A 22473-nucleotide genomic window follows, 5' to 3' on the forward strand; every position below is an offset into this window, starting at 1 on the left:
TCACCCCCTGCCCCCAACGCTGCGTCACTGGGATGGAGGTGACTGCTCCACCTGCCCTTACTGGTCCAAGTTCACTCCGCTCACTCCGCAGCACCAGCAGCGATGCAGCTTCCTCCTCCAGCCCCTCACTTGGGGATGGATTGAACTCAAACCGCCAGCTGCAGCGCGCCCAGTCCCTGCCCCACGGCGCAGTGGGGCTGAGTCTCCGCAGATCAGCGCTGGGTGGGGGTCCCTCACTCCCCACAGGTGCTGCAGTGCTGCTCCACCTCTGCTGCACCGAAGCAGAGCCCACAGATGGGGCACTGCACCGGGCTGCTGGCAGAGGGAAGCAGCTCCAGCTCGCAGTCAGAGTCCTCCTCACCGCAGAGGGAGGCATGAGCAGGGAGCAGTGCTGAGCTGAAGGAGCCTGGGGGGCCAAGGGGAGAAGGGGTTGTGCCAGAGCGTGGGGCTGAGCTCCCACTGCTGCTCCACGCCCACCTCTCCGAGCACCCACCTGAGCAGATGGGGCACAGAGCTGTCTCCCCTCCGCTGCTCTCCACTCTGCTTGCATCGTGGCCCCGTTTTCCAGCTCTCCCTCCTGCCCTGGGATTGCTGGAGAGAGGCAGCGTGGACCTGGGAGGAGGGGTGGTGGGGTGAGGGTGTGTACGGAAGCAGGAGAGGATGCTGCTGGATCAGGCCCGGGGAAGGGAGAAGCTCTGAAAGGCTCAGAGCAGCAAAATCAGCGGGTGAAGGCAGGAGTGATGCAGAGATCCATTACCTGCCCACAGTGCTGCGAGCTCTCTGCCTGCTGCCTGGCTGCCTGCGGGCACGCTTGGGGGCTGCTGGGACCTCCAGTGCTGGCCCTACAGGAGAGCAAGAAGAGATCCTTCCTTAATACATCACCCCCACTGTTTTCTCCTAACCCGGCCAGGTGAACACTCGCTGCAAGGAGTCAGGACCACAGATCCCTTCACCCGAGCTCTCAGCAGGACACCTGGGGGAAGGCACAGCTCGCACACTCACCCCGTGCTGCAGGCTGGCTCTGGTTTGTGCTGCTGCTCCCCGGGGCACCGATGCAGGGCAGGGGTCTCATGGCACGGCTCTGTGCTGCTGACAGCACCATGCGTGCCGGGCGGCTGAGGAGCGTGGGGCTCCGGGTGTGGGATGCAGTGCTGGGCTCCAGCTGCTGCAGGCGGATCTTCAGCTGCTCCTCCTCCTGTGAGCTCCTGGGGGGCAGACAGACATCAGCCCCACTGCTCTGAGCCCCCCAGGGCGGGGGACACCTCTCTCACAGGGGGAGGTATGAGGGCACAGAGCTCAGAGCTAGCCCAGATCCCTGCAAATCCTTACTTAGAGCACCCCAAGCTCACCCCACACACCCCACATCCAGCACTCAGCCCCACACACCTGCCCAGGGCTACTCACGGGCGTGTTCCTGCAGAGAAAATCCGACAAAAGGAGGCAGGGTTGGAGCGCTGGGGGCTGCCCGTGGGCTCAGCGTGCTCCTGCGGGATGAGACAACATCCCAACCTCTGCTCCGTGGCTGGAGGAGGAGCTCTGACCCCATGGCACCTACCACAGCCGGGGGGCACAGCTCGGGGTCCAGCGGGGTGCGCACGCGGATGAAGCAGAGCCCAAACTGCCCGTGGGGACGGAAGGGTTGGCTGCAGGTGAGCCGCAGGCGGTCCCACTTCTGTCCCACCGCCAGGAAATCCGCTGTGGGGTTATTGGGGGGGGGGGGGGAGCACGGGGCTGTGGGGCAGCCCCACACAACCTCTCAGCTCGGCCTCTCGCAGCGGGTGGGTTCGCCTTTACCTTCTTTAAACATGCGGACGCCGCAGCGGTTGCGGTCCAGCTTGGAGTCGGCCGGCGTCATCAGCGCAACGCTGGGCACCAGCGTGAGGAAGGGGCGGTCCAGAGGCCACGAGGAGCGGCCCACCTCAATCTGCAGGAAGGCGCAGCCCCAGTTCCCTGAAGGAAGGCCCGGGGAACAAAATTCAGCCCCTGTGCGTATCTCACACGATCCCTACCCACCACGAGCACCAACCGCAGCCCCCACAGAAGGGGCAAAAGGAGGATGCTCGTCCCCACCCCACAGCTTGAGCCCCCATCCTCATACCGATGTCGATGTAGCCGATGGGGACGGCTCTCTCCAGCTGCAGCTCCACTCTCAGCTGTCGGCTGCGCTCCTGGGGGCAGCTGAGCCACGGCCGGCGGCCATCGGGGCACAGGAGGTTCTCCACCGGGTACCGGGGGTCCTGCGGGATGGGGAACAGCTCAGCCCTGTGCCCTCGTGGCTGCACCCAGGGAGGGAGCGACACACAGAGCTCCGCACCTCCCGTCTCACCCCGAGGGCACAGACCTGGGAGGAGAAGGACACGATGTGGCTGATCTTCACCGGAGCCATCGGGTTCCGTCCACTGGGGTTGAATGGGAAAAGGTGGCTGTGGGGGGGAGCAGTGCCCCCCAGTGCCACAGAGATCCCAGGCCCCCCAGTACTGCCTCCCCAGTGCTCCCGGCCCCAGCCTATTGCTCAGCCCCAGTACTGCCTCCAATATCCTCCCAGTGCTCCCAGCACCCCCAGCGCTGCCTCCCAGCTCCACTCAACACACAGTGCGCCCCATTTCCCCCTCCCCACGCCCACACCCAGCCCCACAGCTGCGCCCCACAGCTTCCCAGTTCCACCCCACTGCACTGCAGCCCCACCTATTCCATCCCAAACGCCCCTCATTCCCACCCTCAGCCCTCCGTGCCCTACTCACACCCAAGTTCCTCGGGCCCACCCCACACGCAGCCCCACGCAGTGCCCCTCCATTGCCAGAACCGCACCGCTCCCACCTGAATCTCCCGCCTAACTGCACGACCGCTGACCCTTAACCTCTGACCCCGCGGCCTAGTTCCGGTTCCTCCTAACGCCTCGATTCCCGTTTCCTCCCCTAGGCCAACACAGCCAGTTTCCGGTTCCGGTTTCCGCTCGGGCGCCGCCGCAGTGCGCCATGGGATGTGGAGTCCTCCGGCAGCGCCGCGTCACCGCCGCTCGGGGCAGGGACCGTCCGCGTTGTGCGTTCCCTGTGGGGAAACGGGAGGGCGCCGTGCTGACGGTCGCGGCCGCGCGTTTCTCTCCGGGAGCGGAAATGCGCGACGCTCCCCGGCGCTGACAGCGCGAAGCGGCGTTTCTGACAGCCGTCCCGCCCCCTCTCGCCGCTGATTGGACGCAAGGCGGGAGAGGTGGGCGGTGATTGGAGGAGGGCGGCGGAAGAAGCTGGCGGCTTTTCGGGGTTGGGGGGGGGGGGCTGCAAGATGGCGGCCGTGCTGGAGGTGGAGGTTGGCGGCCCCGGAGAGCGGGAGGCGGAGGAGGTGGGAGCTCGGAGGGGGACGCGAGGGCCGGGGGAGGTCACGGGGGCAAAGCGGGGCCTGGAGGGTGGGAGGACTGAGGGGAACGGCGGGGGCCGGGGGCTGTGGGGTGGCCCTGGAGGGGTCTGAGTGCTGCTGAACAGCGCCCGGCCCCGTCCACCTGACTCCCGCCCTATAGATAGCGAGCAGCATCCGTCAGGTCCCCTCTCGTCCTTCTCTCCCCGAGCTGCACAGCCCCGGGGTGCTGAGCCTGCGCCCACCCGGGGCTGCTCCACCATCTCCACAGCCTCACTGTGCTCTCCCCAGCGGTTCCCAGTCTGCCAGGAGCTGCGGAGCAGTGCTCCGGCTGTGCTCCCACCTCCAGAGCTGAGGAGCCCCAACGGTCCGTGCCCTGCTGGCCACGCTCTGTGCAGTGACCCCCAGGGGTCTGCTTTCCCGGATCTGTGGTCCTCAGAAGGGAGATTCCTGTTCTGTCTCTGGCAGAGAGCTCTTCGGTGCTGCAGAGCCAACAGCTCCCGGTGCTGCTGCTGCATGTGGTTGTGGCCCTTCCCCAGGGGGAGGGGGTTCTCTGAATGTCGGGAGCACTGGGTCAGTTTGGGGTGAGATTTGGCAGGATCGGGGCCGTCAGGATCCCATACATGTCAGCAAGAGGCTGTGATTTCTTTAGAGCCTCTGGCTTGCGTGGAGTTAGAATCCCAGAGCATCCCAAATTGGAGGGGACCCAGGAGGATCGTGGAGTCCAACTCGAGCTGAGCGTGCTGTTTCCATCTGCTTGCTTCTCAGAGTGATTGCTCTGCTGACAGCAGGCTGCACAGCTTGTTAGAGGCAGAGCGCTGGCCCACTGCTCTTTCAGCAGGCCAGAAAGCACAGAGGAGAGCTCTGGCTTCTCACAGATCTGCATCCAGCACCCGCTGAGCAGTGCAGCACCTCTCAGCACCCGGAGACTGCATCTCCTGGGGGTGTTGCTTGGGGATGTGATCCTGCTGCAGGCATCTCACTGTGGCCTGTGCCTTTTCCTGCCTGGGGATAATTAGGACAATTAGGGAACGGGAAGGAAGCGCAGCACCTGAGCCCAGAGCTGTGTGGCACGGCCCTGGGGACACAGCAGGAGCGTGGGGACAAAGGTTGGAGCTGTGCCCTTGTGCACGTGTCCCGGGAGCCTGATAGCAGAGTCCTTGCTGTGACTTTTTACGGGTCCCCTCAGGGCTTCTCACCCGTGCAGGGAGCTGACCTGGTGCTGGAGAGTGCTTTGGTTTTAAGGCAAAGGCTGAAAGCTCTGGGAGGAAAGTGGAAGGCAGAGCCAGAGGTCCCTCCCTTCCAAGTGCCGGGCTTGGAAGTTTCCTCCTCGTATTTCAGCAGCGTCCCTGTGGTGTCAGGGAAGAGCTGCTGCATTTGCTGCTGCCTGCAGGGAAATAAAGAAAGCAAAGAAGCCAAGCCCTCAGGGCTGGCATTGCTGCCCCAACACTTTTTTTGTCTCCTTAGGTCGACCTTTCACACCTGTCCCCAGAAGAGAGATGGAGGTGAGTGTGTGTTGGGAGCAGAGCTGTGAGGATGCTGTCAGCCTTCCCTTTTTGCTGGAGGGGAGCAGGAGCCTCATTAAGAAGGCAGTGCTAACGCTTGTCCTTCGGAGTGCTCGCTGCTTATCCCACCTCTCCTCTTGGCCAAACCAGTTTCAGGCAGATGCTTGCTGAGAAGCCCACTGGGGCTTGTCTGGTCTCATTATCAACTTCTTGAGAATTCCTGAAGATCAGAGAATTGGCTCTGCACGTTGGGCTGGGATTTTTTTTTTCTCATAACCATCTTTTCGGCCTTAAGGCCACGATGTCAGGCTGTTCCACATCCAAATTCTGCTCTGGCTTGCGGCCAGGCACCACTGCCTGCAGGAAACCATAGGTGTCAGCAGAGAGCCGCTCTGTGGCCGTTCACTTGTTGCGGGGTTTGCCCAGGCTGCAGCTGGGGCAGGCTGGCTGGACGGTGAGCTCTGAGGAGCAGCATGTAGAGGTGCTCTTCTCCCTTTTTGCAGCCCCGCCGTGCCCTTGGCCTGCTCTGTGCCTGCGTGCTCTTGATCTGCCTTCTCCCTCTTGCCTCAGGGTGGAACACGCGCTGATGCACGCCAAGCACCGCGGCCACGAGGCCATGCACGCCGAAATGGTCCTCATCCTCATCGCCACGCTGGTGGTGGCACAGCTCCTGCTGGTTCAGTGGAAGCAGAGGCATCCACGCTCCTACAACGTGAGTGTCAGCCAGGAGCCTTGGGTTTGATGTAGTGCTTCAGTGCCAGGCCGAGGAAGGAGCTGACTTCGTGTGCTGTGTTAATGGAGATGCAGAAAGGGAGCGGGGAAACGAACCTCGTGGCTTTCTTACTGTAGTGAATGTTTCCACGCGTGGTCTGTCATCCTCTGTGAGATGTAAACCCAACCTGTTGTCCTCTGCAAGAGCCACAGGCGCTGTGAGCCGGCCTTACACGCCTCTCCTCTGTCCTTGCAGATGGTCACCCTCTTCCAGATGTGGGTAGTGCCTCTGTACTTCACAATAAAACTGTACTGGTGGCGGTTCCTGGTGATCTGGGTGCTCTTCTCAGCGGTCACAGCTTTCGTCACCTTCAGGGCCACTCGGAAACCCCTGGTGCAGACGACACCCAGGTGAGCGCACACAGCTCTGGGGGAAGCTCAGCCCCAGGGTGAGCCCTACAAGGAGCCCTTTTGGGTTTCACAATTCACTTCTCCTTTGGAAGTCCAAGAGCTGCCGTGGCAGAGGCAGATCTGTAGCCTGAATGAAATTCCCAACCTGTGACGCCACGGGGACTTGAAATGCAGAATGTGGAAAATTAAAGCGTCAGGCACGTGGTGTGGTTCCCTGTGTCCAGGGGAAACAAAGTCGTCAGCTTCTCGTTTTGAATTTTTTGCAGGCTGGTTTATAAGTGGTTTCTGCTAATCTACAAGATGAGCTACGCCACTGGAATCGTGGGGTACATGGCTGTGATGTTTACACTGTTTGGTCTTAATTTATTATTCAGGTGAGTGAATCTTTTGGGTCCGAGTGCCGGGGTAGGGATGTGACAAACCACGGGGGGGGTGAATCAAAGCCGACTGCTGAATGGGGCAGGAGGCCAGAGAGACTTCTGGGTGTCCTCTCCCCACTGGTGGAGTCGTGGTGAGGTGCTGATGGCTGAGGTCGCTGGAGAGCTGTGCTTCCAACTGCTGGCAGCTCCCTCCTGCTCTGTGCCTGTGCAACGTGGGGGCAGCGGTGGGATTTTCTTTGTTCCTCTGATAAAGCTGCAGCAAGCAGCCAGCCTGGTGGTAGCAGAGGGCCTTATCCCAAGCCAGCTTTCATTTCAGAGAGGTTAATTCCTTCTTGAATAACGAGCAGACCTGGCAGCAGCCAGCAGGGATGTGGGAGTGTTGAGTGGGGGTGTATTCGGCGTAGATGTGCCTAACCTTAGCCACTGCAGCAAAGCTGTTGATGTCATTTGTTGTAGAATCAAGCCAGAAGACGCGATGGACTTTGGCATCTCTCTTCTCTTCTATGGTCTTTACTATGGGGTCCTGGAGCGAGATTTTGCAGAGATGTGTGCGGACTACATGGCCTCCACCATTGGGGTGAGTGAGGGCTGCCCTGGGCACTGTGGCTCTGTAGAGAAGGACCTGGGGGTCCTGGTGGCCAACAGGCTGACCATGAGGCAGCAGCTGGTGGCCAAGAAGGCCAATGGTGTCCTAGTTGGCCAACGGTTGGCCAACGGTTGACCATTAAGCAGCGGTGTGTCCCGGTGGCCAAGAAGGCCAATAGTGTCCTAGTTGGCCAACGGTTGGCCAACGGTTGACCATGAGGCAGCGGTGTGTCCTGGTGGCCAAGAAGGCCAACGGAGACTTGGTTGGCCAACGGTTGGCCAACAGTTGACCACAGGCTGACCATGAGGCAGCAGCGTGTCCCTGTGGCCAAGAAGGCCAATGGTATCCTGGTTGGCCAATGGTTGGCCAGCAGTTGACCATGAGGCAGCAGTGTGTCCTGGTGGCCAAGAAGGCCAATGGTGTCCTAGTTGGCCAACAGTTGACCATTAGGCAGCGGTGTGTCCTGGTGGCCAAGAAAGCTAGTGGTGTCTTGGTTGTCCAACAGTTGGCCAACGGTTGACCCCAGGCTGACCATGAGGCAGCAGTGTGCTCTGGTGGCCAAGAAGGCCAATGGAACCATGGGGTGCATAGCACAGAGCGTGGCCAACAGGACACAGAGGTGCTCCTGCCCTCAGCTCAGCCTGGGAAATCACACCTGGAGCACTGCGCCCAGTGCTGAGCTCGCCAGCTCCAGGCAGATGGAGAACTGCTGTAGATCTCCCACAGACGGATGTGTAAAAAGGTCTTTCAGCCCCAGGAGCTCAGCCCTCCCTGACGCCCTGCTCTGTCAATGCTCAGTTCTACAGCGCCTCGGGGATGCCCACCAAGCACCTCTCCGACAGCGTCTGCGCCGTCTGCGGCCAGCAGATCTTCGTGGACGTCAACGAGGAGGGGATCATCGAGAACACTTACAGGCTCTCCTGCAACCACGTGTATCCTTCTCCTCCCCAGCCCTCGTGCTGTGCTGCATATGAGCCCCACAGCTTTCCCTGCCCAGGGCGTCCTGGGCTGCTCTGCTCACGTTGCAGCTGCGTGCTCGGTGATGTGGCACAGAAACAGACAACTTCTCTGCCCTGAGTGGGGTTTCCAGCACCCGCAGCTGGGCCATCCGTTCCAAAAGTGGAAGCTCCGCTGATGAGTTGGGTTGTTTTTTATCTTCTGGCTCTGACTCAGGGCTGTGGGGATAGGGATGTGCTGTCCCATTGTCTGCAGCCAGGTGCTTTCCCAGCACAGCTTGGTGCCTGGGGGTGCTGCAGGGAGTGCTCACGGCCGTGGGGTTGTGCTTGTGGCTGCACGAGAGGTGTGGGGACCCTGAGGGGCAGGCCGTGTGGATGAGTGTTGGCTTTCCCCGTTCTGGTTATGTCTGTGTCACACGTTCCTGTGACTTTTGTTTGCATTTGGGCAAATCCTTCTGCTGCTCTGACAGCACCCGGCGGCGGGGATCGTAGGAGAACCATTAAAGGAACTGGTGAGCTGCTGCAGCTGGGCCGTGTGATGCACGCGTGATTTGCAGAGGTGCTCTCAGGATGTGAAAACCTTCCCCCCCGCCATGAGTTCCCCGTGCCCCACTGCCACCTCCTGCCCTCCCCACGCTGCTCAGTGGGGTCTCACAGTGCTTCCTCTGCTGGGCCTTCTAGGGAAGGTTTGGCAACGCCACTGTCCTCACCCAGCGTGGACGCTTCCCTGTGTGTAGGGCTGCTTCCTCCCGGGCTGCCACGGCCCCGTTTGCCCCGTGCTCAGTCCCCTGCTCTGCCCCTTAACCACTGCTCTCCAGCTTCCACGAGTTCTGCATCCGTGGATGGTGCATCGTCGGGAAGAAGCAGACGTGTCCGTACTGCAAAGAGAAGGTGGACCTCAAGAGGATGTTCAGCAACCCGTATCCTTCCCCCGTGCGGGAGCAGCTGAGCTGTGGCGGTGCAGGTTTGGCTCCCAGCCCCCCGTGGGAGGCACAGAGTCCTAAGAGTGGGTCGGGTTGGGACCGTGGCAGTCATCCAATTGGTGCCCCTGCTGTCAGGCTGCGCTGCTGAGCGGCTTCACATGCAAAAAACCATCTGGGTCGGAGGGGACCTTGAAGGGACACCTCCCACTGTCCCACCTCTCTCCCAACCTGAACGGTGAGCGCTTCCGGGGCTGAAACCCACCGACTTTTAAGACAGCATTTGTGCCCCCTTAACTCATCTCCACGCAGCTGGGAGCGGCCGCACGTCATGTACGGGCAGCTGCTGGACTGGCTGCGCTACCTGGTGGCCTGGCAGCCCGTCATCATCGGCCTGGTGCAGGGCATCAACTACATCCTGGGCCTGGAGTGAGGGCGGCCGCATCCGTCCGTCCCCGCGAGCGCGTGGCTTCGGCCGCCCCATGTTATTTTTGGGGTGGAGTTGGGGGTGGGGGTGGGGGGAGGGGAGGCAGCGCAGCGGTGGTGGTGGTGATGGTGGTGAGGATTCGGCCCTCGGCCCTTCAGGGACCCGGACTGCATTTCTTTTTTTTGTTTTTGTTTTTTTTTAAGAAGCGATTCTTTTAATGAGAATATTTAACACAAAGGAAAAGCAAGTTGAAAGTTTCTATTGCTGACGAAGAGACGGATCGTCCCAGGGATGGATCCTCCCAATCCCACTGCTGGTTTTGGGGGGGGGGGGGGGGTAACTGGGATTTTGCCGGCTCTGGGAAGGACTGGAGCTCACCTCCAGGCACATCTATTCTGCTCTGAGGAAAGGCCGAGCCCTCGCACGGGGCCCGGCACGGAGGGACGCGTGGCTGACCCCGAAACGGACCCATCCCCACCGCCTTCGGCACCGGAGGAGGAAGGAGCCGACCCCGCGGCCTTTTGTACATCATCTTTTCTACGTGCTCCTGCATCCGGAGTGCCGTCCTGGACAGTGGGACCCCCCCCCGCACCCCAGGATAGGAGGGGGGGTGCAGTACACGGGGGCACCCATGGGCGCCTCCACTTCATCGGCTCTGTGGCAGTGGGAGGAAGGACGGGACGGAGGGGCTGACAGTGCAGCTCTGCTTCCCCCACTGCGTGGACCCCCCCCCCGGTCTCGGTCTGTGTCGTGGGGGGGGGGGGAGATGAAGAAGAGGAGGACGCGGTCGATGGGACCGCCGGGAACTGTCGGTGGGAAATAAAACGTCACCGAAAACAAAAGGGCTCCCAGGGATTTCTCCGTGTTCGGATGTACCGGGGATGGAGGAGGAGGAGGAGGGGGGGAGGAGGGGGGAGCGGGGGTTCCCCACGCTGTCATCCCCCGTGGGGGATCGCGGTGTCGCGGCCGTGGGGACGTCCCACTCTCCTCTCTCTTTACGGGAAAGGGAGAAGGAAGGGCAGCGCGGTGACTCACGGCTCCCGGCCCATAAAGCGGAGCCGTCCCGAGCGCTGCCGCGCGATGGCTCCGTGCCCCAGCCCCGACGGTACGGGCACGGAGCTCCGGGGATGTGGGGCCGGGGTGTGACCGTGGGGGGGTGGGGATGGGGGGGTCGGGGGGCCGCAGTGCGGTGCTCAGCCCCATCTGTGCCCGCAGTGACCCCCGCACGCCTGGTGCTGCCCCTGCTCTGCTGCGCTTTCGCAGGTAAGGGGAAGGGACTGGGGGGTGATGGGGGGGGTGATGGGGGGGTATGTAGGGTCTGGGGGCGGCTCCCGGCCCCCCCAACCTTCCCCACCTCCTCCTCATCCCGCAGCGGCCGTGGCTCTGCAGCCCCCCCGCATCACCCGGCTGAGGACACCGGCGCAGCCCCCCCAGATGGGTGAGTGACTACGGACGGCTCTTCTGAGCTCCCCCCCTCCCCCCCCCCCCAATCTTTGGAGGTGGTGGGTGGGAAAGGGGGTGTCAGCTGCACCCCGCTATGGCTGAGGGCTACAGGGGGCGGTCGGGATGCGGCCGTTCCCGTGGGGGGGTGTGATGGGTGAAGTGGGGGAGTTCCCACGGAACGGCTGCGCCCCCTCTCCCCCCAAAGGTGTGAGCCCATCTCCCCCCCCCCCCCCCCTCCAGGCAGCACCGTGAGCGTCTCCTGCGAGGCTGAGAGCGCTCTCCCGGAGCTGACGCTGCTGTACTGGTTGGGGAACGGCTCCTTCGTGGAGCAGCTGCAGCCCCACATGTGCGAAGGGGCAGTGCAGTGAGTAACTCAGCCCCAGGGCACCCCCAGACCCCCCAGTAGTGAGCGTGGGGGGGGGGGGGGCACGGTGCAGACGGAACCCTTTTTTCCCACAGAGAAGAAGCACAGGGTTCTCTGGTCACCCTCCGCCGGGATCTGCACTTCTCCTCTTTCAGCTTCCAGGACCTGAACACCAACTTCACCTGCGTCCTGCTCAGCCCCACCGGCATGGACATCAGGGAGCTGAAATGGGCCCCCCTCCCCCCAATAGTCATCCCAAAAAATGACAGTGGGGGAATGGGCTGAGACCGAGCGGAAGTCGTGACGGGTGTGAGCCCCACGGCGTGCTGCGTTTGGGGGGGTGGGGGGGTGCTCCTGGTGCCTGCCTGATGAGCCCCGTGTGCCGGGCTGGGGGCTGCAGTAAATCAAAGCAATAAAAGCGATGCTTTTATTTTCTGGAGGAACCACGGGCTGTCCTCCAACAAAAAACGGCGTCCGCAGTTTCCCCGTTCCTGCCCTCCTGTCCATGCAAAGGCAGCGGGATGGTGCAGAGCTCAGGGGTCTCCCAAGACTGCCCTGGCTGCCACTGCCAGGAGGAGCCCCCAGAGCTGCAGGGGTTCCCCATCAGCCAAGCTCCCCACCTCCCCAGGACCCCAACCTGCACCCCGTCCCCCCGATCCCATCCTGGAGCATCCCTTCCCTTCACGAACTCGCAGTTGTAGGTGCTGTTGATCCCCTGGGAGCAGATCCATGTGCTCAAGGAGCCCGACGCCCATCTGCTGGTTCCTACCTGGGCTTTGTGCGTGGCCCCCCCACCTCATCCTCATCTCTGCGTTGGAGAGGAGTGGGTTTGAAGGGCGGATGAGGGATCGGATGGACGGTGGTGGTCAGAGGGCGGCGGTGGTGTTGAGTGGGGAGGGCTGGAGGTGGATCACATCACATCCCACCAACTCACCGTGGCAAACGCCACGTGCTTACAATGGTGGGAGCAACCAGAGGTGTGCGGTGAGCTCTGCTCCTTTTCTCCTTTTGTTCCCAGTTCTTTGCCCCACCCTCACAGAGGGAGTGATGAGGAAAGGGGTTGAGCTGCTGCTGGGTAACAGCACAACCCATGGCTGCACTCCCCCCGTGTCACTGTCAGTGTCAGCGTGGGGACATTCCCGGTGCCTTTCACTTTTGCTTACGGGAAAGGGAGAGGGACAGTGTGAAGGGCGGTGGCGGAGGGAGGGAGAGGGCACAGGGAGCAGGGGGATGATCCCGAGCACACCGGGCTGTGCACACTTCCCCATAGCCCTGTGCTGCTGCTGAGCAGCACTGCTCAGAGCTGGGGATGTTTCAGTTTTCAGCATCTCGTGCTTTCACAACACTGGGGGCACAAGGAGAGGGGAGGGATGCAGCTGGGACAGCTGGCCTCAGGTATGGATATCCCATACCACATGGCACCATGAGAAAGTGTCCCAGTGCCTGCTGCTCTCGGTGCAGCTCTTTCTAGGGAGCTTCATCACCACTCGCCTTGCTTTTCGAGGCCCAGGGTGGTTGGTGGCACGTGTAGTCTGAAGCGAGGGCAATTGAGTAAAGGGTATTTCCTGATGTTGTGCGTGCAGCCATTTGCAACAACTCAGCAGCAATGGATATCCCAAGAGGCTGTAAATGCAATTATAAATAACCCAGGGGAGCAGGCCAGGGTTGCTATAAAAAGCCAGAGCAGCCGTGTTCGTGTGTCACGGGGCACACGTTGTGTGGAGCTGGGGCAAAGCTTGCTGCTGCTCTGAGCTGCTGGGGGAACCAGCAGAGGGGCACCTGGGTCCTCAAACACATGGGGCACGTGGCCCTGGGCTGGGTGCTGCTGCTCAGCACCTTGACCGGCGTGTCGGCCGCCAGCAGCAAGCGAGACCTCGGTCCCGTCAAGGAGCTGGCGATGGACATGGCCTACAACACCTTCGATGACCAGTACCGGGGCTGCAGCCGCATGATGGAGGCTGAGCTGGAAGAGCTGAACCGCACCGAGTTTGCCAACGCCGTCTACGCCGACGGTTGGAGAAACGCGGCCATGGAGTGGCGGAATCGCTGGGGCCGTGCCGCCCGCCCGCCGGCGCTGGGACGGGATCAGGCCACGGCCATGCTGGCCTACACCACGGAGGGGAACCTGTACCACGAGTTCAACGCGGCCACGCGAGGGGACGGCGTCTCCCGGCAGCACTACCTGCGCTCCTTCCCCTTCAAGACGCTGCACTTCCTCCTGAGCCGGGCCCTGCTCACCCTGCGGGAATCCCAACCCCAGCGATGCTTCCACGTCTACCGCGGGGTCAAGGGCACGCGCTTCACGGCACAGCGAGGCAGCACGGTCCGCTTCGGCCACTTCACCTCCTCCTCCCTCCGGAAGAAGGTCGCCGAATCTTTTGGCCAGGACACTTTCTTCTCGGTGGAGACGTGCTACGGCGTCCCCATCAAGGAGTTCTCCACCTTCCCCGGTGAGGATGAAGTTCTCATCCCACCCTTCGAGCACTTCAAGGTCACCAACGTCACCTACGACGAGGGCAGATCCTTCATCCAGCTCCGCTCCCAGGGGAACAACAGCACCTACAACTGCGAGTTCGTGAAGGGTAAGGGATGCTCCAGGATGGGATCGGGGGGCACTGAGGGCCGTGGAGCGTGGGGAGGGGGTGCAGGTTGGGGTCCTGGGGAGGTGGGGAGCTTGGCTGATGGGGGACTTGTGGCTGCAGCCTGGCAGCTCTCTTCTCTTTGCAGAGAAAAGGTGCAAGGAGCGGCCGTGTGCTTTCAGTGCAGGTAAGAGCAGCCCCCGGCCCCGCAGCCCCCGGCCCGGGCTGGGCTCTATGCTTGCAGCCCTATGCTTGCAGCCCCTCATGGCCATTTTTCTGCCTGTCCCCGTGTCCCTCCCCAGGCAGGATCAGCCCCGGGGAACCCCCGCAGCTCTGGGGGCTCCTCGTGGCAGCTGCAGCCCTGGCAGCTGTGGGATACCCCTGAGCCACACACGGCACTGCCACCGTCGCCCAGAGCCGGACACCTCTCCGTGACATTCCCACCTGGCCTGGTGGCATCAGATACTGCTTGAGTTTTTCACCAAAGCTTGTGCCTACTGCTGTGACACCCACCGAAGGCTGAGGACATCTCTGCTTGCAGGTCCTGCCGTGCTCACCTCCACAGCGAGGTCACCCCTAAGCACCAAGCTGTGGGGCACGACCAGGCTCCCCTTGCCCCCCTCCCTGGAGCAGAGCCCATGGGATCTGGATAGCAGGGTGCAGAGCAGCTCTCTACACTCCCCCCTACCATGATTCTGCTCTTCCCCTTTCCCCTGCACACCCCCATGGCTTTGCAGAGCTCTATGTTCCTCACACTCCCCATGATCTAAAACTTCCCCGAGTTCCCCAAGGACGGAGATGTTCCCTCCATGGGAGCCCTGCTGGCAGCCCGTCCCCTTCTTGAGCTCTCCAGCTGTTTTTCTGCTGGAAGTGGAGGCGGATGAAGGTTTTTCCTTTATTTTTTATGGTGAAATGGATGACCTCAGAGCTCTCAGCGGGTGGGATGAGGATGTTGTTCTCATCAGGGTGGAAGGAGAAGCCTGTGATGGGCTTCACTGAGAAGAAGGTGTCCCAGCCTGAAGACTCAGAGACCTTCTTCTACAGGGAGGGGGAGGTGAGCTGGTCGAAGTGGTCCATCTTGTTGTGCTGTGAAGTGGGTGTTCCTGATGGCAGAGATGGGGCTGGGATTCCCACAGGGTCTGGCTCAGGGGGACGTGCAGCATCTTGGAGAGGAAGGTAAAACCACAGCGGTCCTTCTGATGCTCAGTGCAGGATCTGGAGGGCTGAGATAATGTCAGATCAGAATGTTAGAGCAATCAGATGTCCTCATTCACTTTGAGTACGCTCAGGTCACCGACTTCACCTATGACAAAAGCAGAACCTTCATCCAGCTCTGTTCCCAGGAGAAGAACAGCACCTACAACTGAGCTCGTGAAGGGTAAGGGCTGCTGCTGGGGGCCAGCAGGGGCAGACTCCCTCCTGTTTATAGTCTGCAATGAGGTCTCATCACAAAGTCACTGAATAACCCAAGTTGGAAGGGACCCACAACGATCAAGCCCAACTCCTGGCTCCATACAGGGCCGCCCAAATATCAGACCATATGACTGAGGGCATTGTCCACGCTCTTCTTGAGCTTCAACAAACACAGTGCCATGACCACCACCCTGCGGACCCCTCTCCAAACCAATCTCTTGTCTTCCTGTGAAGCCAGATGCACTAGAACTTTCTATGCAAGAATAATGATCCCAGAGGAGAATAGCATTTGAGCTTTTTGTGACATGCTTGTAAGCAACCGGAGGCTTCAGCACAATGCATGAACCTGTAGCAGTGTTTCTGACTTCTTTTCCACCCTCTATGAATTAAAACCAGCACAGAAAATGTAGACAGGTTTAGCAACACCAACAGCACCAGAGCACAAGTGTTAGGATGGGGAGTTTCAGGGCAGAGGATTGTCCCCAAGGGGATGAACACATTACGTAAGGTAAGACCTGTAACATCTCTGTCTGGATGTGCTCCCAAACATACAGCTCGGTGAGCACAGATGGAGCCTTCCCATGTGGCCAACTGAAAACCCCAGGGGAAAAGCCATAGGAAATGTTATTCCTTATCCCACGTTGAAATTCTTACTTTTATTTTTATTTTTTAAATTTCTTCCTGTTTTGACTTTCAGTTCTTGACACATCAATGGCTTACGAGGTGACATAGGCTCGTTTAGCAATCTCTGTTAACTTATCATGCACGTTCAGCAGTCATGGGATCATAGAATTATAGAATCATGGAATCATGAGATCATGGAAACACTGAATCGTGGAGTCCTGGAATCATTGGAAAATAGAATAATAGCATTATGGAATCGATGAATCATGGGGTCATGGAATCAGAGAAACCTTAAAACATAGAGCCATAGCATCAAGGAATGGGTTGGTCGGAAGACACCTTGAAGAGCACATTTCCAACCCTTCTGCCCCAGGCAGGGTTTGCCAACCTCTGCCATGTAGATCCAGTCAGCGCCTTCTATCCTGGAGCGCGTTTAATGGCTTTGCCTGGAGTTTTTGCTTTTACATATTCCAGCGACGCTGCAACAACGTTCAGAGGGCAAAACAACACCTCGCCAAGACCTCGTTAAGCAAGACACAAGCATCCTTCACCCTAACCTCACACACAGCTCCTGAGAAGCCAAAAAACTCGTGGGTTTAACACAGGTGCGTCCCTGCTGTGGGCTCACGGCCATAATCCCAAGTGGCTTTTCCAGGAGGCTCTCTTCCTTTGTAAAGGAATATAAATATGGATTTGTTACCAAAGAAGAGCTATCTAGGATAGTTAGAGGAGGGTTGGAATGGATTGACTTCATCACAAGTTGGTGAGAAAAAGTTGAGGAAAGAAGCGTGTTTTCCTTGAGGATGGTAGGTACTCTACACTCCCAAACATTGGGAATCCCCTTCCACACCCAGCATGGAAACCATCCCAGGGTTTTGAGCTGACTTAAGGATTTCTTTTACTGAAAGAGAACATTGTTTGTGCACACCGTGTGGCTGGAATAGCTCAGTTGTGTGCCAGAAGTGCAACGAAATCCACTTGACATAGGGTTTATCGGCACTGGAACACTCCACGGGTTAATAAAAGCAATTAACAGAACTGACGATGGAACTGACAGTGATTGTGAAGTGTAAATGATGGCAATTTACTTGCAAATTAGTCAACCCCCCCCACCCCCCGGTTTTTAATTTGTTTTGACTCAAGCACACACCTTTGCACATTTTCAGTGGTTTTTTTGTTCTGAGTACGTTCGTGTAGAACAGTACTTTACAGGATGGGACAGATCCCCAAGCCCCATCTCTCATGTTAGCAAGCACTGCTGGAGCGTGATGTTTCCAAACGCAAAGCCAGAGGAGCTCTTCTAACCCCACATCTGTGGCTATAAATTATGTTATTTAATAGGCCTTCAGCGGCAAAGCTGAAGCTTTTCCCACTTCTTCAAGTACCTCACAGAAGTTAAGCATCTAGCCCTACACTTGTAGTCCTTTCATCTGTCAGTGAAATATATTTGCTCACTTGAGTGGTTTTGCAACGAGCTAATACCCCACAGCAGCATAAAAAAAAAAAAAGCATGTTTGACTCAGCCTAAGGCAGAGGTGGAAATTAGAGTTGGCCACAAGGCCATTGCTTCTTTTCCCACACCAAAACATGCAAAAATTCTACAGAATAATCTTGGTAGTGACCCGTGGTCCATATGTGACAGAGAAGGCTTCAAACTACACTTAGAATCATAGCATTGTGGAATGGTTAAGGTTGGAAAAGACCCAAGTCCAACCCCAACCCATCCCACCGTGCCGAAAAGAAGTCACCACCCTCCCCAGGTTCAGCTTGCAAATGCTTGGTTAAAATAATCCACCCAAACCTTATTAATTAGCAAAGCCATTACTTTAAGCCCCAAAGGGATGATTACTTCGCTCGTGCTCAGCCCCCATCCATGTTATTAAACGTCTCCGGATTACACTCTTTCATGTTGAAATGACGTGAATGAGGGAAGCGTTGGACTCACCCTGTCAAAGCCGATGGAAATCAAACCTGAAATGGAAACCTTACTCCTGTTTTTTTTCCCTAGAAACAGTGTGCAAAATGAGGCCCAACCCCCAGCTAGCATGAGCTGGAAATCTGCAGGGACCTTTAAAATAATCATTAATAAATTAACGTGGGATTTGCTGATCTGGAGTCATATCTGAATTTTTCCTCTGGGGACTGAATTAAGGGTGAGATCTCTCAGAGCAGGTGAAGCAGCAAATTAAAAGCAGTGTCCACATACAGGGCACGTGCAAGGAAGTGGTATTATTTCCTAAGCAAAGTCACTATTTCAAGAAGGTTTTTTTGATTTCACGAACAATTTCATCGTCCCAAATGCTGTGTTTTTATTTCCACACCTCTGGACTAAAAACTAGGGCAAAAAACCCAACCAACTAAATGAACAAACAAGCAACCCCCCCCCCCCAAACCAATATAACCAAACCAGATTTCATCCCAGAAACCAAGTTTCGACCTTTTGAAGTGAAGGGGGTAATTTCAAAAGCAACGAGCACACGCGCTGTAATGAACCAGAAGCCAGGAGGTGAACAACACTGATACAACAGGTCCCAAATTACCACGTTTAAACCTCCTGATCTCAACAATTACTCTCCTCGTTGGGGACACCCACGTCCAGAAGTCAAACCCAACTCTGGGCTCATGGCGTTTGAAACTTCAGCTGGAGGTATCGGCGATTATCGGAGCACCCAGACACGGGATCAAAGGTTTGGGAAGAGTTCCCTCACCCATTATTGAGGGGATGGAGATTGTTGTCTCTGTTTTTCAATCCTAAGAGGTACTTTGGGAAATGGTAGAGCATGAGGAATAGCTGCGAGGATTGGTGGAGGATGGAAGAGCACGACTTCTGCACGGATGGGCATCGAGCTCTAGGAAACATGGCTTCCCACTTCATTTTTTGTTATTTCTTTGATTTTTTTAAATCACAGAATCGTAGGGGTTGGAAGGGATCTCTAGAGATCATCGAGTCCAACCAATGGGACTTAATGGGTTCACCATGCACGCTTAGTACAACATTGGTACAACGTATGCCAGCGTAGCATGAATACTGCACAATACATAGAGGTGAATGAAGACACACTCCAACAGGGAAGGTCACCCTGATGAGGACACCCTCACCAGCACCCGTGGCCCAGCTGGAGGCCATATGGGGCCACGTGGAGGAGAGGACAGGAGTTTCCAGTGCTTCAGCCCTTGGGCTGGTGGGAACTGGCATTTCCAGTGTGGCGGTGTGCTGGGGACAGGCGTTCCCAGTGCTGCTGCTGGGGGTGGTGGGACAGGCGTTCCTGGCGGAGCGGTGCGGTGGCAATCCCGGTCTCCCGGTGAAACGATGGGGATGAGTGTTTCCAGCGTGGCTACCTACAGTGGGCAAGTGTTCCCGGTGCTGCAGGGCACCGTGGGGACTGGTGGTCCCAGTAGAGCACGGGGACAGGACTGGCGCTCTCAGTGCTGTGTGGTAGGTGGACGTGGTATGGGGTGGACGTCCTGCTTGGGATGGAGGTTGTGTGGGTGGAATGGGATCGAGGTGGGTGCTGCGGAGAGGGCTGCATCATGCTTTGGTGTGTTCGTGTTAGTATTGGCACGATGCGGGATGGGTCAAAGTCATATGAGGTGGGTTGGTGTGCTGTGGGGTGGGTCGGCACAATGTGGGGTGAATTGGTAGGGTGTAGGATGGGTCAGTGTCATGTGGGGTGGGTTGGCGTGCTCTGGGGTGGGTTGCCATGACGTAAGGTGGATCAGTGCAATGTGGGGGGGGGGTTGGTGTGTTGTAGGGTGGGCTGGCAATGTATTGTGGGGTGGGGTATGGGTTAGCACAATGCAGAATAGGGCGGCATGTTGTGGGGCAACGTGGGGTCACGCGGGGTGGGTGGGACAACATGGAATGTTCGTGGGGTGGGGTGGGCTGGCGTCATGTGTGACGTGCCCTCCCCCCCCCCCCCGACGCCTACTGTAGGCCCTAGGCCGCTCCCCGTTGCCATGGCGACCACTCCCCCCCTCCCACCCGCTTCGCGACAGCAAAATATTTTCGTCTCACCACGTGATATAAACAGCTCCCTCCACCACGTGACGGAGAGCGAGCGACGTCCATCAAAGCCGCCTCCCCCCAATCAGCAGCCGCTCCTTGCGGCGCCGTCCCGCCTACCGGAAGTCGGCGCGCCAATCGGCTCCGGGTCCCGTTCCAACGGTTTGACAGAGGCGGGGAATGAGGTGCTGATTGACGTGGCTTTCAGCCTATCACAGCTCGAGGGTTCTCCCGGTCTCCAGCCTTGCAGGAGCGCTGACCAATGAGCGGGAGCTCAGGCCTCGAGCTCCCGCCTCTCCTCGCCCGCCCCTCAGCACTGCGGTAATATGGCTCCGTAGCGAGCGGCCCAGCTCGGTGCTGCTGCCGCCATTAACCCCTGGGTGCCCGGCGGCGGCGGCGGCGGGGCGGCCCGGCGGGCTCATGCTCAGGCTCTGCCCGGCTGTTTCTCTGCCGTGAGGATGAGCTCGGCCGCCGGCCCCGCCGCCCTACACCCGAGCTCCGCCACCAGGGCCTTGCATGTGGAGCTGCCCTCGCAGCAGGTAGGGAGGGGGGGAGGGGAGAGAGGAAGGTTCATTCAGGCGGAGGGTGGGTTCCCTTGAGGTGCAGTCGGGGCAGCCGTGGGGTGAAAGGGGGATTCCTGAGTCTTGGAGGTCCCGTGAGGTGAAGGGAAGGCCCTCTGAGGTGTAGGGGGTTCCCTTGAGGTGAAGGGCGGGCTCTTTGAGGTGTAGGGGTTCCCTTGATGCAAAGTGGGGGGCTCCTATGGGTTATAGGATCTTTGGAGATGAAGGGGAGCTCCCCTGAGGGGATGGGGTTCCCTTGGGGTGAGGGGGGGCCTCCTGTGAAGGATAGGGTTCCCTTGAGGTGAAAGGGGGTGGGGGTTGGGGCATGGAGTTCCCTTCAGGTGAGTGGGCATCTTCTGTGAGGGGTGGGGTTCCCTTGAGGTGAAGGGGAATTCTGAGTTCTGTGTTGTTCCCTTGAGGTGATGGGGAGCTTCCTGAGGCATGGGGGTCCTTTTGGTGAAGGGGTGCTCTTATGAATTGTGTGATGCCTCGAGATGAAAGGGAAGGGGGTTATCTGCCTGACCCCTCGATGTGAAGAGATGGGGGCTCCTCAGAATGAGGAGTCCAAGTGGGATGGGGGTGCCCTGAAGGTGCGATCTGACACAGAGGGGTTCCTGAGTTGTGGGATTTTGAGTGCCTTTCCCTTGAGCTGCTGGGGGATGTGGGAGGATGAGTCCCCTTTGCATGGGATCTGTGCCTGTGCCGGAGAGCTGAGGGTGTTTTCTTTGTTGAGATGCTGAGTGCAAACAGGTGCTGGGACTTGAAATGTGGGTAACACCTAGGTAAACTGGCTTTTATTTTGGAGTGGCTGAGGGGCTGGAGCAGTGGGGTGCCTCTTAGTAAGGAGGAAGGTAAGCAGAGCTAAAGGATATATCCAAAAAGCAGTGAAATGTTCCCTCCCCGTCACATCCTTCCTTCAGCGAGCTGTTTTTCCTGTTTGTTGATATTTGGCTTTTGGTTTACTGGGCAACCGTCCTGCTTACACCAGTGATATAATTTTGGAGAGCTTTAGATGCAGGGTTAAGTGAGGTAGCCTTCTGCAGAAGGGTTTAGCAATCTGTATCAGTCTGTGACTTTCATTATATGGTTCCTGTCGGCTTAAACAGTGGTGCTGGGAGGGGAATAATGACATGCATGCCTTTGCTCTCCCTTAGAAATACTGCACGGCACTTGGAAGTTTGGGTTCAGTGCCTCTGTGCTGTCAGTGCTGTAAAGGAGCAGGCACGTGATCTGAATGGCTTCAGCTTTGTGCTTCCAGGTGTTAAAATGAAGTAGTGAGGGAGGAAAATCAATAGGTGTCAGCTCGAAATGAGGCTGTGAGTGCTCCTTGGGTGAGCACTGTGTAGCACTCGGGTGAGAGGGGACAGTGGAGGTAGGTGGCTGCTGGCCACAGAGCAGGCACTGGCTGTGAAGCAAGGTCCTGTTCTGTGTTCATGAAGATGAAGATTGGTTTTGTTTTTGGATGAGGTTTACAGGGTGCTGGGAGTTGTTCGGGAGATCACATACAGCCTTCTCCCTGCTAAATCTTTTGGTTTTCTTCTTTCCCAAGCTTGTGCAAGAACCAGGCAAATGCTGCGGGGAAAAGCCTGAGTTATTAGTCACGGCGTTTCATTGGTGAAAGTGAGACCAAAACAGTCTATTTGTATTGTTTTGTTTTGTTTTCTCTGGGAGCAGAGAGCTTTGTAGGAACAGAAACTCCATCTTCAATTACAGGCTGTTCCTGTCAGGTAAATATTTGGTTTACGTGGGGTGCCTGTGTGGAAATGTTAATTGTCACAAGTGGAAGTGTGAGGCAAAGTCTGAAGTTTTGCTGCGTGCTCTGCAAATGCAGAGAGTGTATCTGTGTGCTGTGTCAGTGCCTGCCATCAAATCAAGGAGCTCTGCAACTGCAGCCTGAGATGCTGGGAGCAAATCATCTGTTCACTGCAGTATCTGAGCGTGGAAGCCCGTTGCTGAGTTGCACAGTGCTTTACCTCCAAGGGGCTATCATCCTGCAGATGTTTCACTGCAGAAAGGAGAAAAGGAATGGAGGAGTCATTCCAGTTTATTGCACTGCCTGGATAATGCGTAAATGTGTCTGATCTGAGTACGGTGCTGTGTAGCATGTGGGAATTGTTTGCTACCTGCTGGCTCAGTGCTCAGTCCGGTGGTTTGTTTTAGCAGGCAGTGCTCTCCAGAACACCCAGTGCTGCGTTTTTGGAGTTGTAAGGACAGCAGGAAGATGCGAGTCACTGCTATAAATC

General features: G+C 58.0%; 5 protein-coding genes across 8 annotated transcripts in view; 4 read left to right on the forward strand and 1 right to left on the reverse strand.

Moving 5' to 3' along the window:
- Positions 1 to 224: 224 nt before the first annotated feature.
- On the reverse strand, positions 225 to 2426 carry XNDC1N (XRCC1 N-terminal domain containing 1, N-terminal like). Its single transcript, XM_065730372.1, has 9 exons — positions 2342 to 2426; positions 2099 to 2237; positions 1795 to 1950; positions 1556 to 1695; positions 1402 to 1484; positions 1095 to 1205; positions 758 to 784; positions 494 to 612; positions 225 to 406 (listed from the first exon to the last, which is right to left on the reverse strand). Exons 1-9 carry the CDS (start codon positions 2384 to 2386, stop codon positions 234 to 236), a joined length of 993 nt encoding a protein of 330 aa, XP_065586444.1. The 5' UTR covers positions 2387 to 2426; the 3' UTR covers positions 225 to 233.
- Positions 2427 to 3272: 846 nt separating this feature from the next.
- RNF121 (ring finger protein 121) lies at positions 3273 to 9252 on the forward strand. The gene is made up of 9 exons (XM_065730319.1): positions 3273 to 3336; positions 4816 to 4853; positions 5424 to 5565; positions 5821 to 5975; positions 6242 to 6349; positions 6812 to 6932; positions 7740 to 7873; positions 8716 to 8817; positions 9130 to 9252. Exons 1-9 carry the CDS (start codon positions 3280 to 3282, stop codon positions 9248 to 9250), a joined length of 978 nt encoding a protein of 325 aa, XP_065586391.1. The 5' UTR covers positions 3273 to 3279; the 3' UTR covers positions 9251 to 9252.
- Positions 9253 to 10262: 1010 nt separating this feature from the next.
- Positions 10263 to 11358, forward strand: IL18BP (interleukin 18 binding protein). Its single transcript, XM_065730317.1, has 5 exons — positions 10263 to 10349; positions 10460 to 10507; positions 10617 to 10682; positions 10928 to 11051; positions 11147 to 11358. The coding sequence occupies exons 1-5, from the start codon at positions 10325 to 10327 to the stop codon at positions 11334 to 11336; spliced, it is 453 nt and encodes a 150-aa protein (XP_065586389.1). The 5' UTR covers positions 10263 to 10324; the 3' UTR covers positions 11337 to 11358.
- Positions 11359 to 12846: 1488 nt separating this feature from the next.
- Positions 12847 to 14015, forward strand: LOC136044792 (erythroblast NAD(P)(+)--arginine ADP-ribosyltransferase-like). The gene is made up of 3 exons (XM_065730320.1): positions 12847 to 13633; positions 13779 to 13817; positions 13933 to 14015. Exons 1-3 carry the CDS (start codon positions 12847 to 12849, stop codon positions 14013 to 14015), a joined length of 909 nt encoding a protein of 302 aa, XP_065586392.1.
- Positions 14016 to 18965: 4950 nt separating this feature from the next.
- UVRAG (UV radiation resistance associated) overlaps positions 18966 to 22473 on the forward strand; it is a 79936-nt gene continuing 76428 nt past the window's right edge. For 3 of the 4 annotated variants that reach the window (XM_065729899.1, XM_065729900.1, XM_065729901.1), the window contains exon 1: positions 20002 to 20209. In XM_065729899.1, coding sequence (XP_065585971.1) covers positions 20129 to 20209 — 81 coding nt within the window. In that variant the 5' untranslated portion in view covers positions 20002 to 20128. Of the gene's footprint in view, positions 19104 to 20001; positions 20210 to 22473 lie in introns of those variants that run through there. The other variant, XM_065729902.1, reaches the window with a different exon arrangement.

Source organism: Cyrtonyx montezumae, unplaced genomic scaffold (genome assembly GCF_038088225.1).
Source record: "Cyrtonyx montezumae isolate F1298 unplaced genomic scaffold, pur_monq_1.0 scaffold_12, whole genome shotgun sequence".
NCBI lineage: Eukaryota > Metazoa > Chordata > Aves > Galliformes > Odontophoridae > Cyrtonyx > Cyrtonyx montezumae.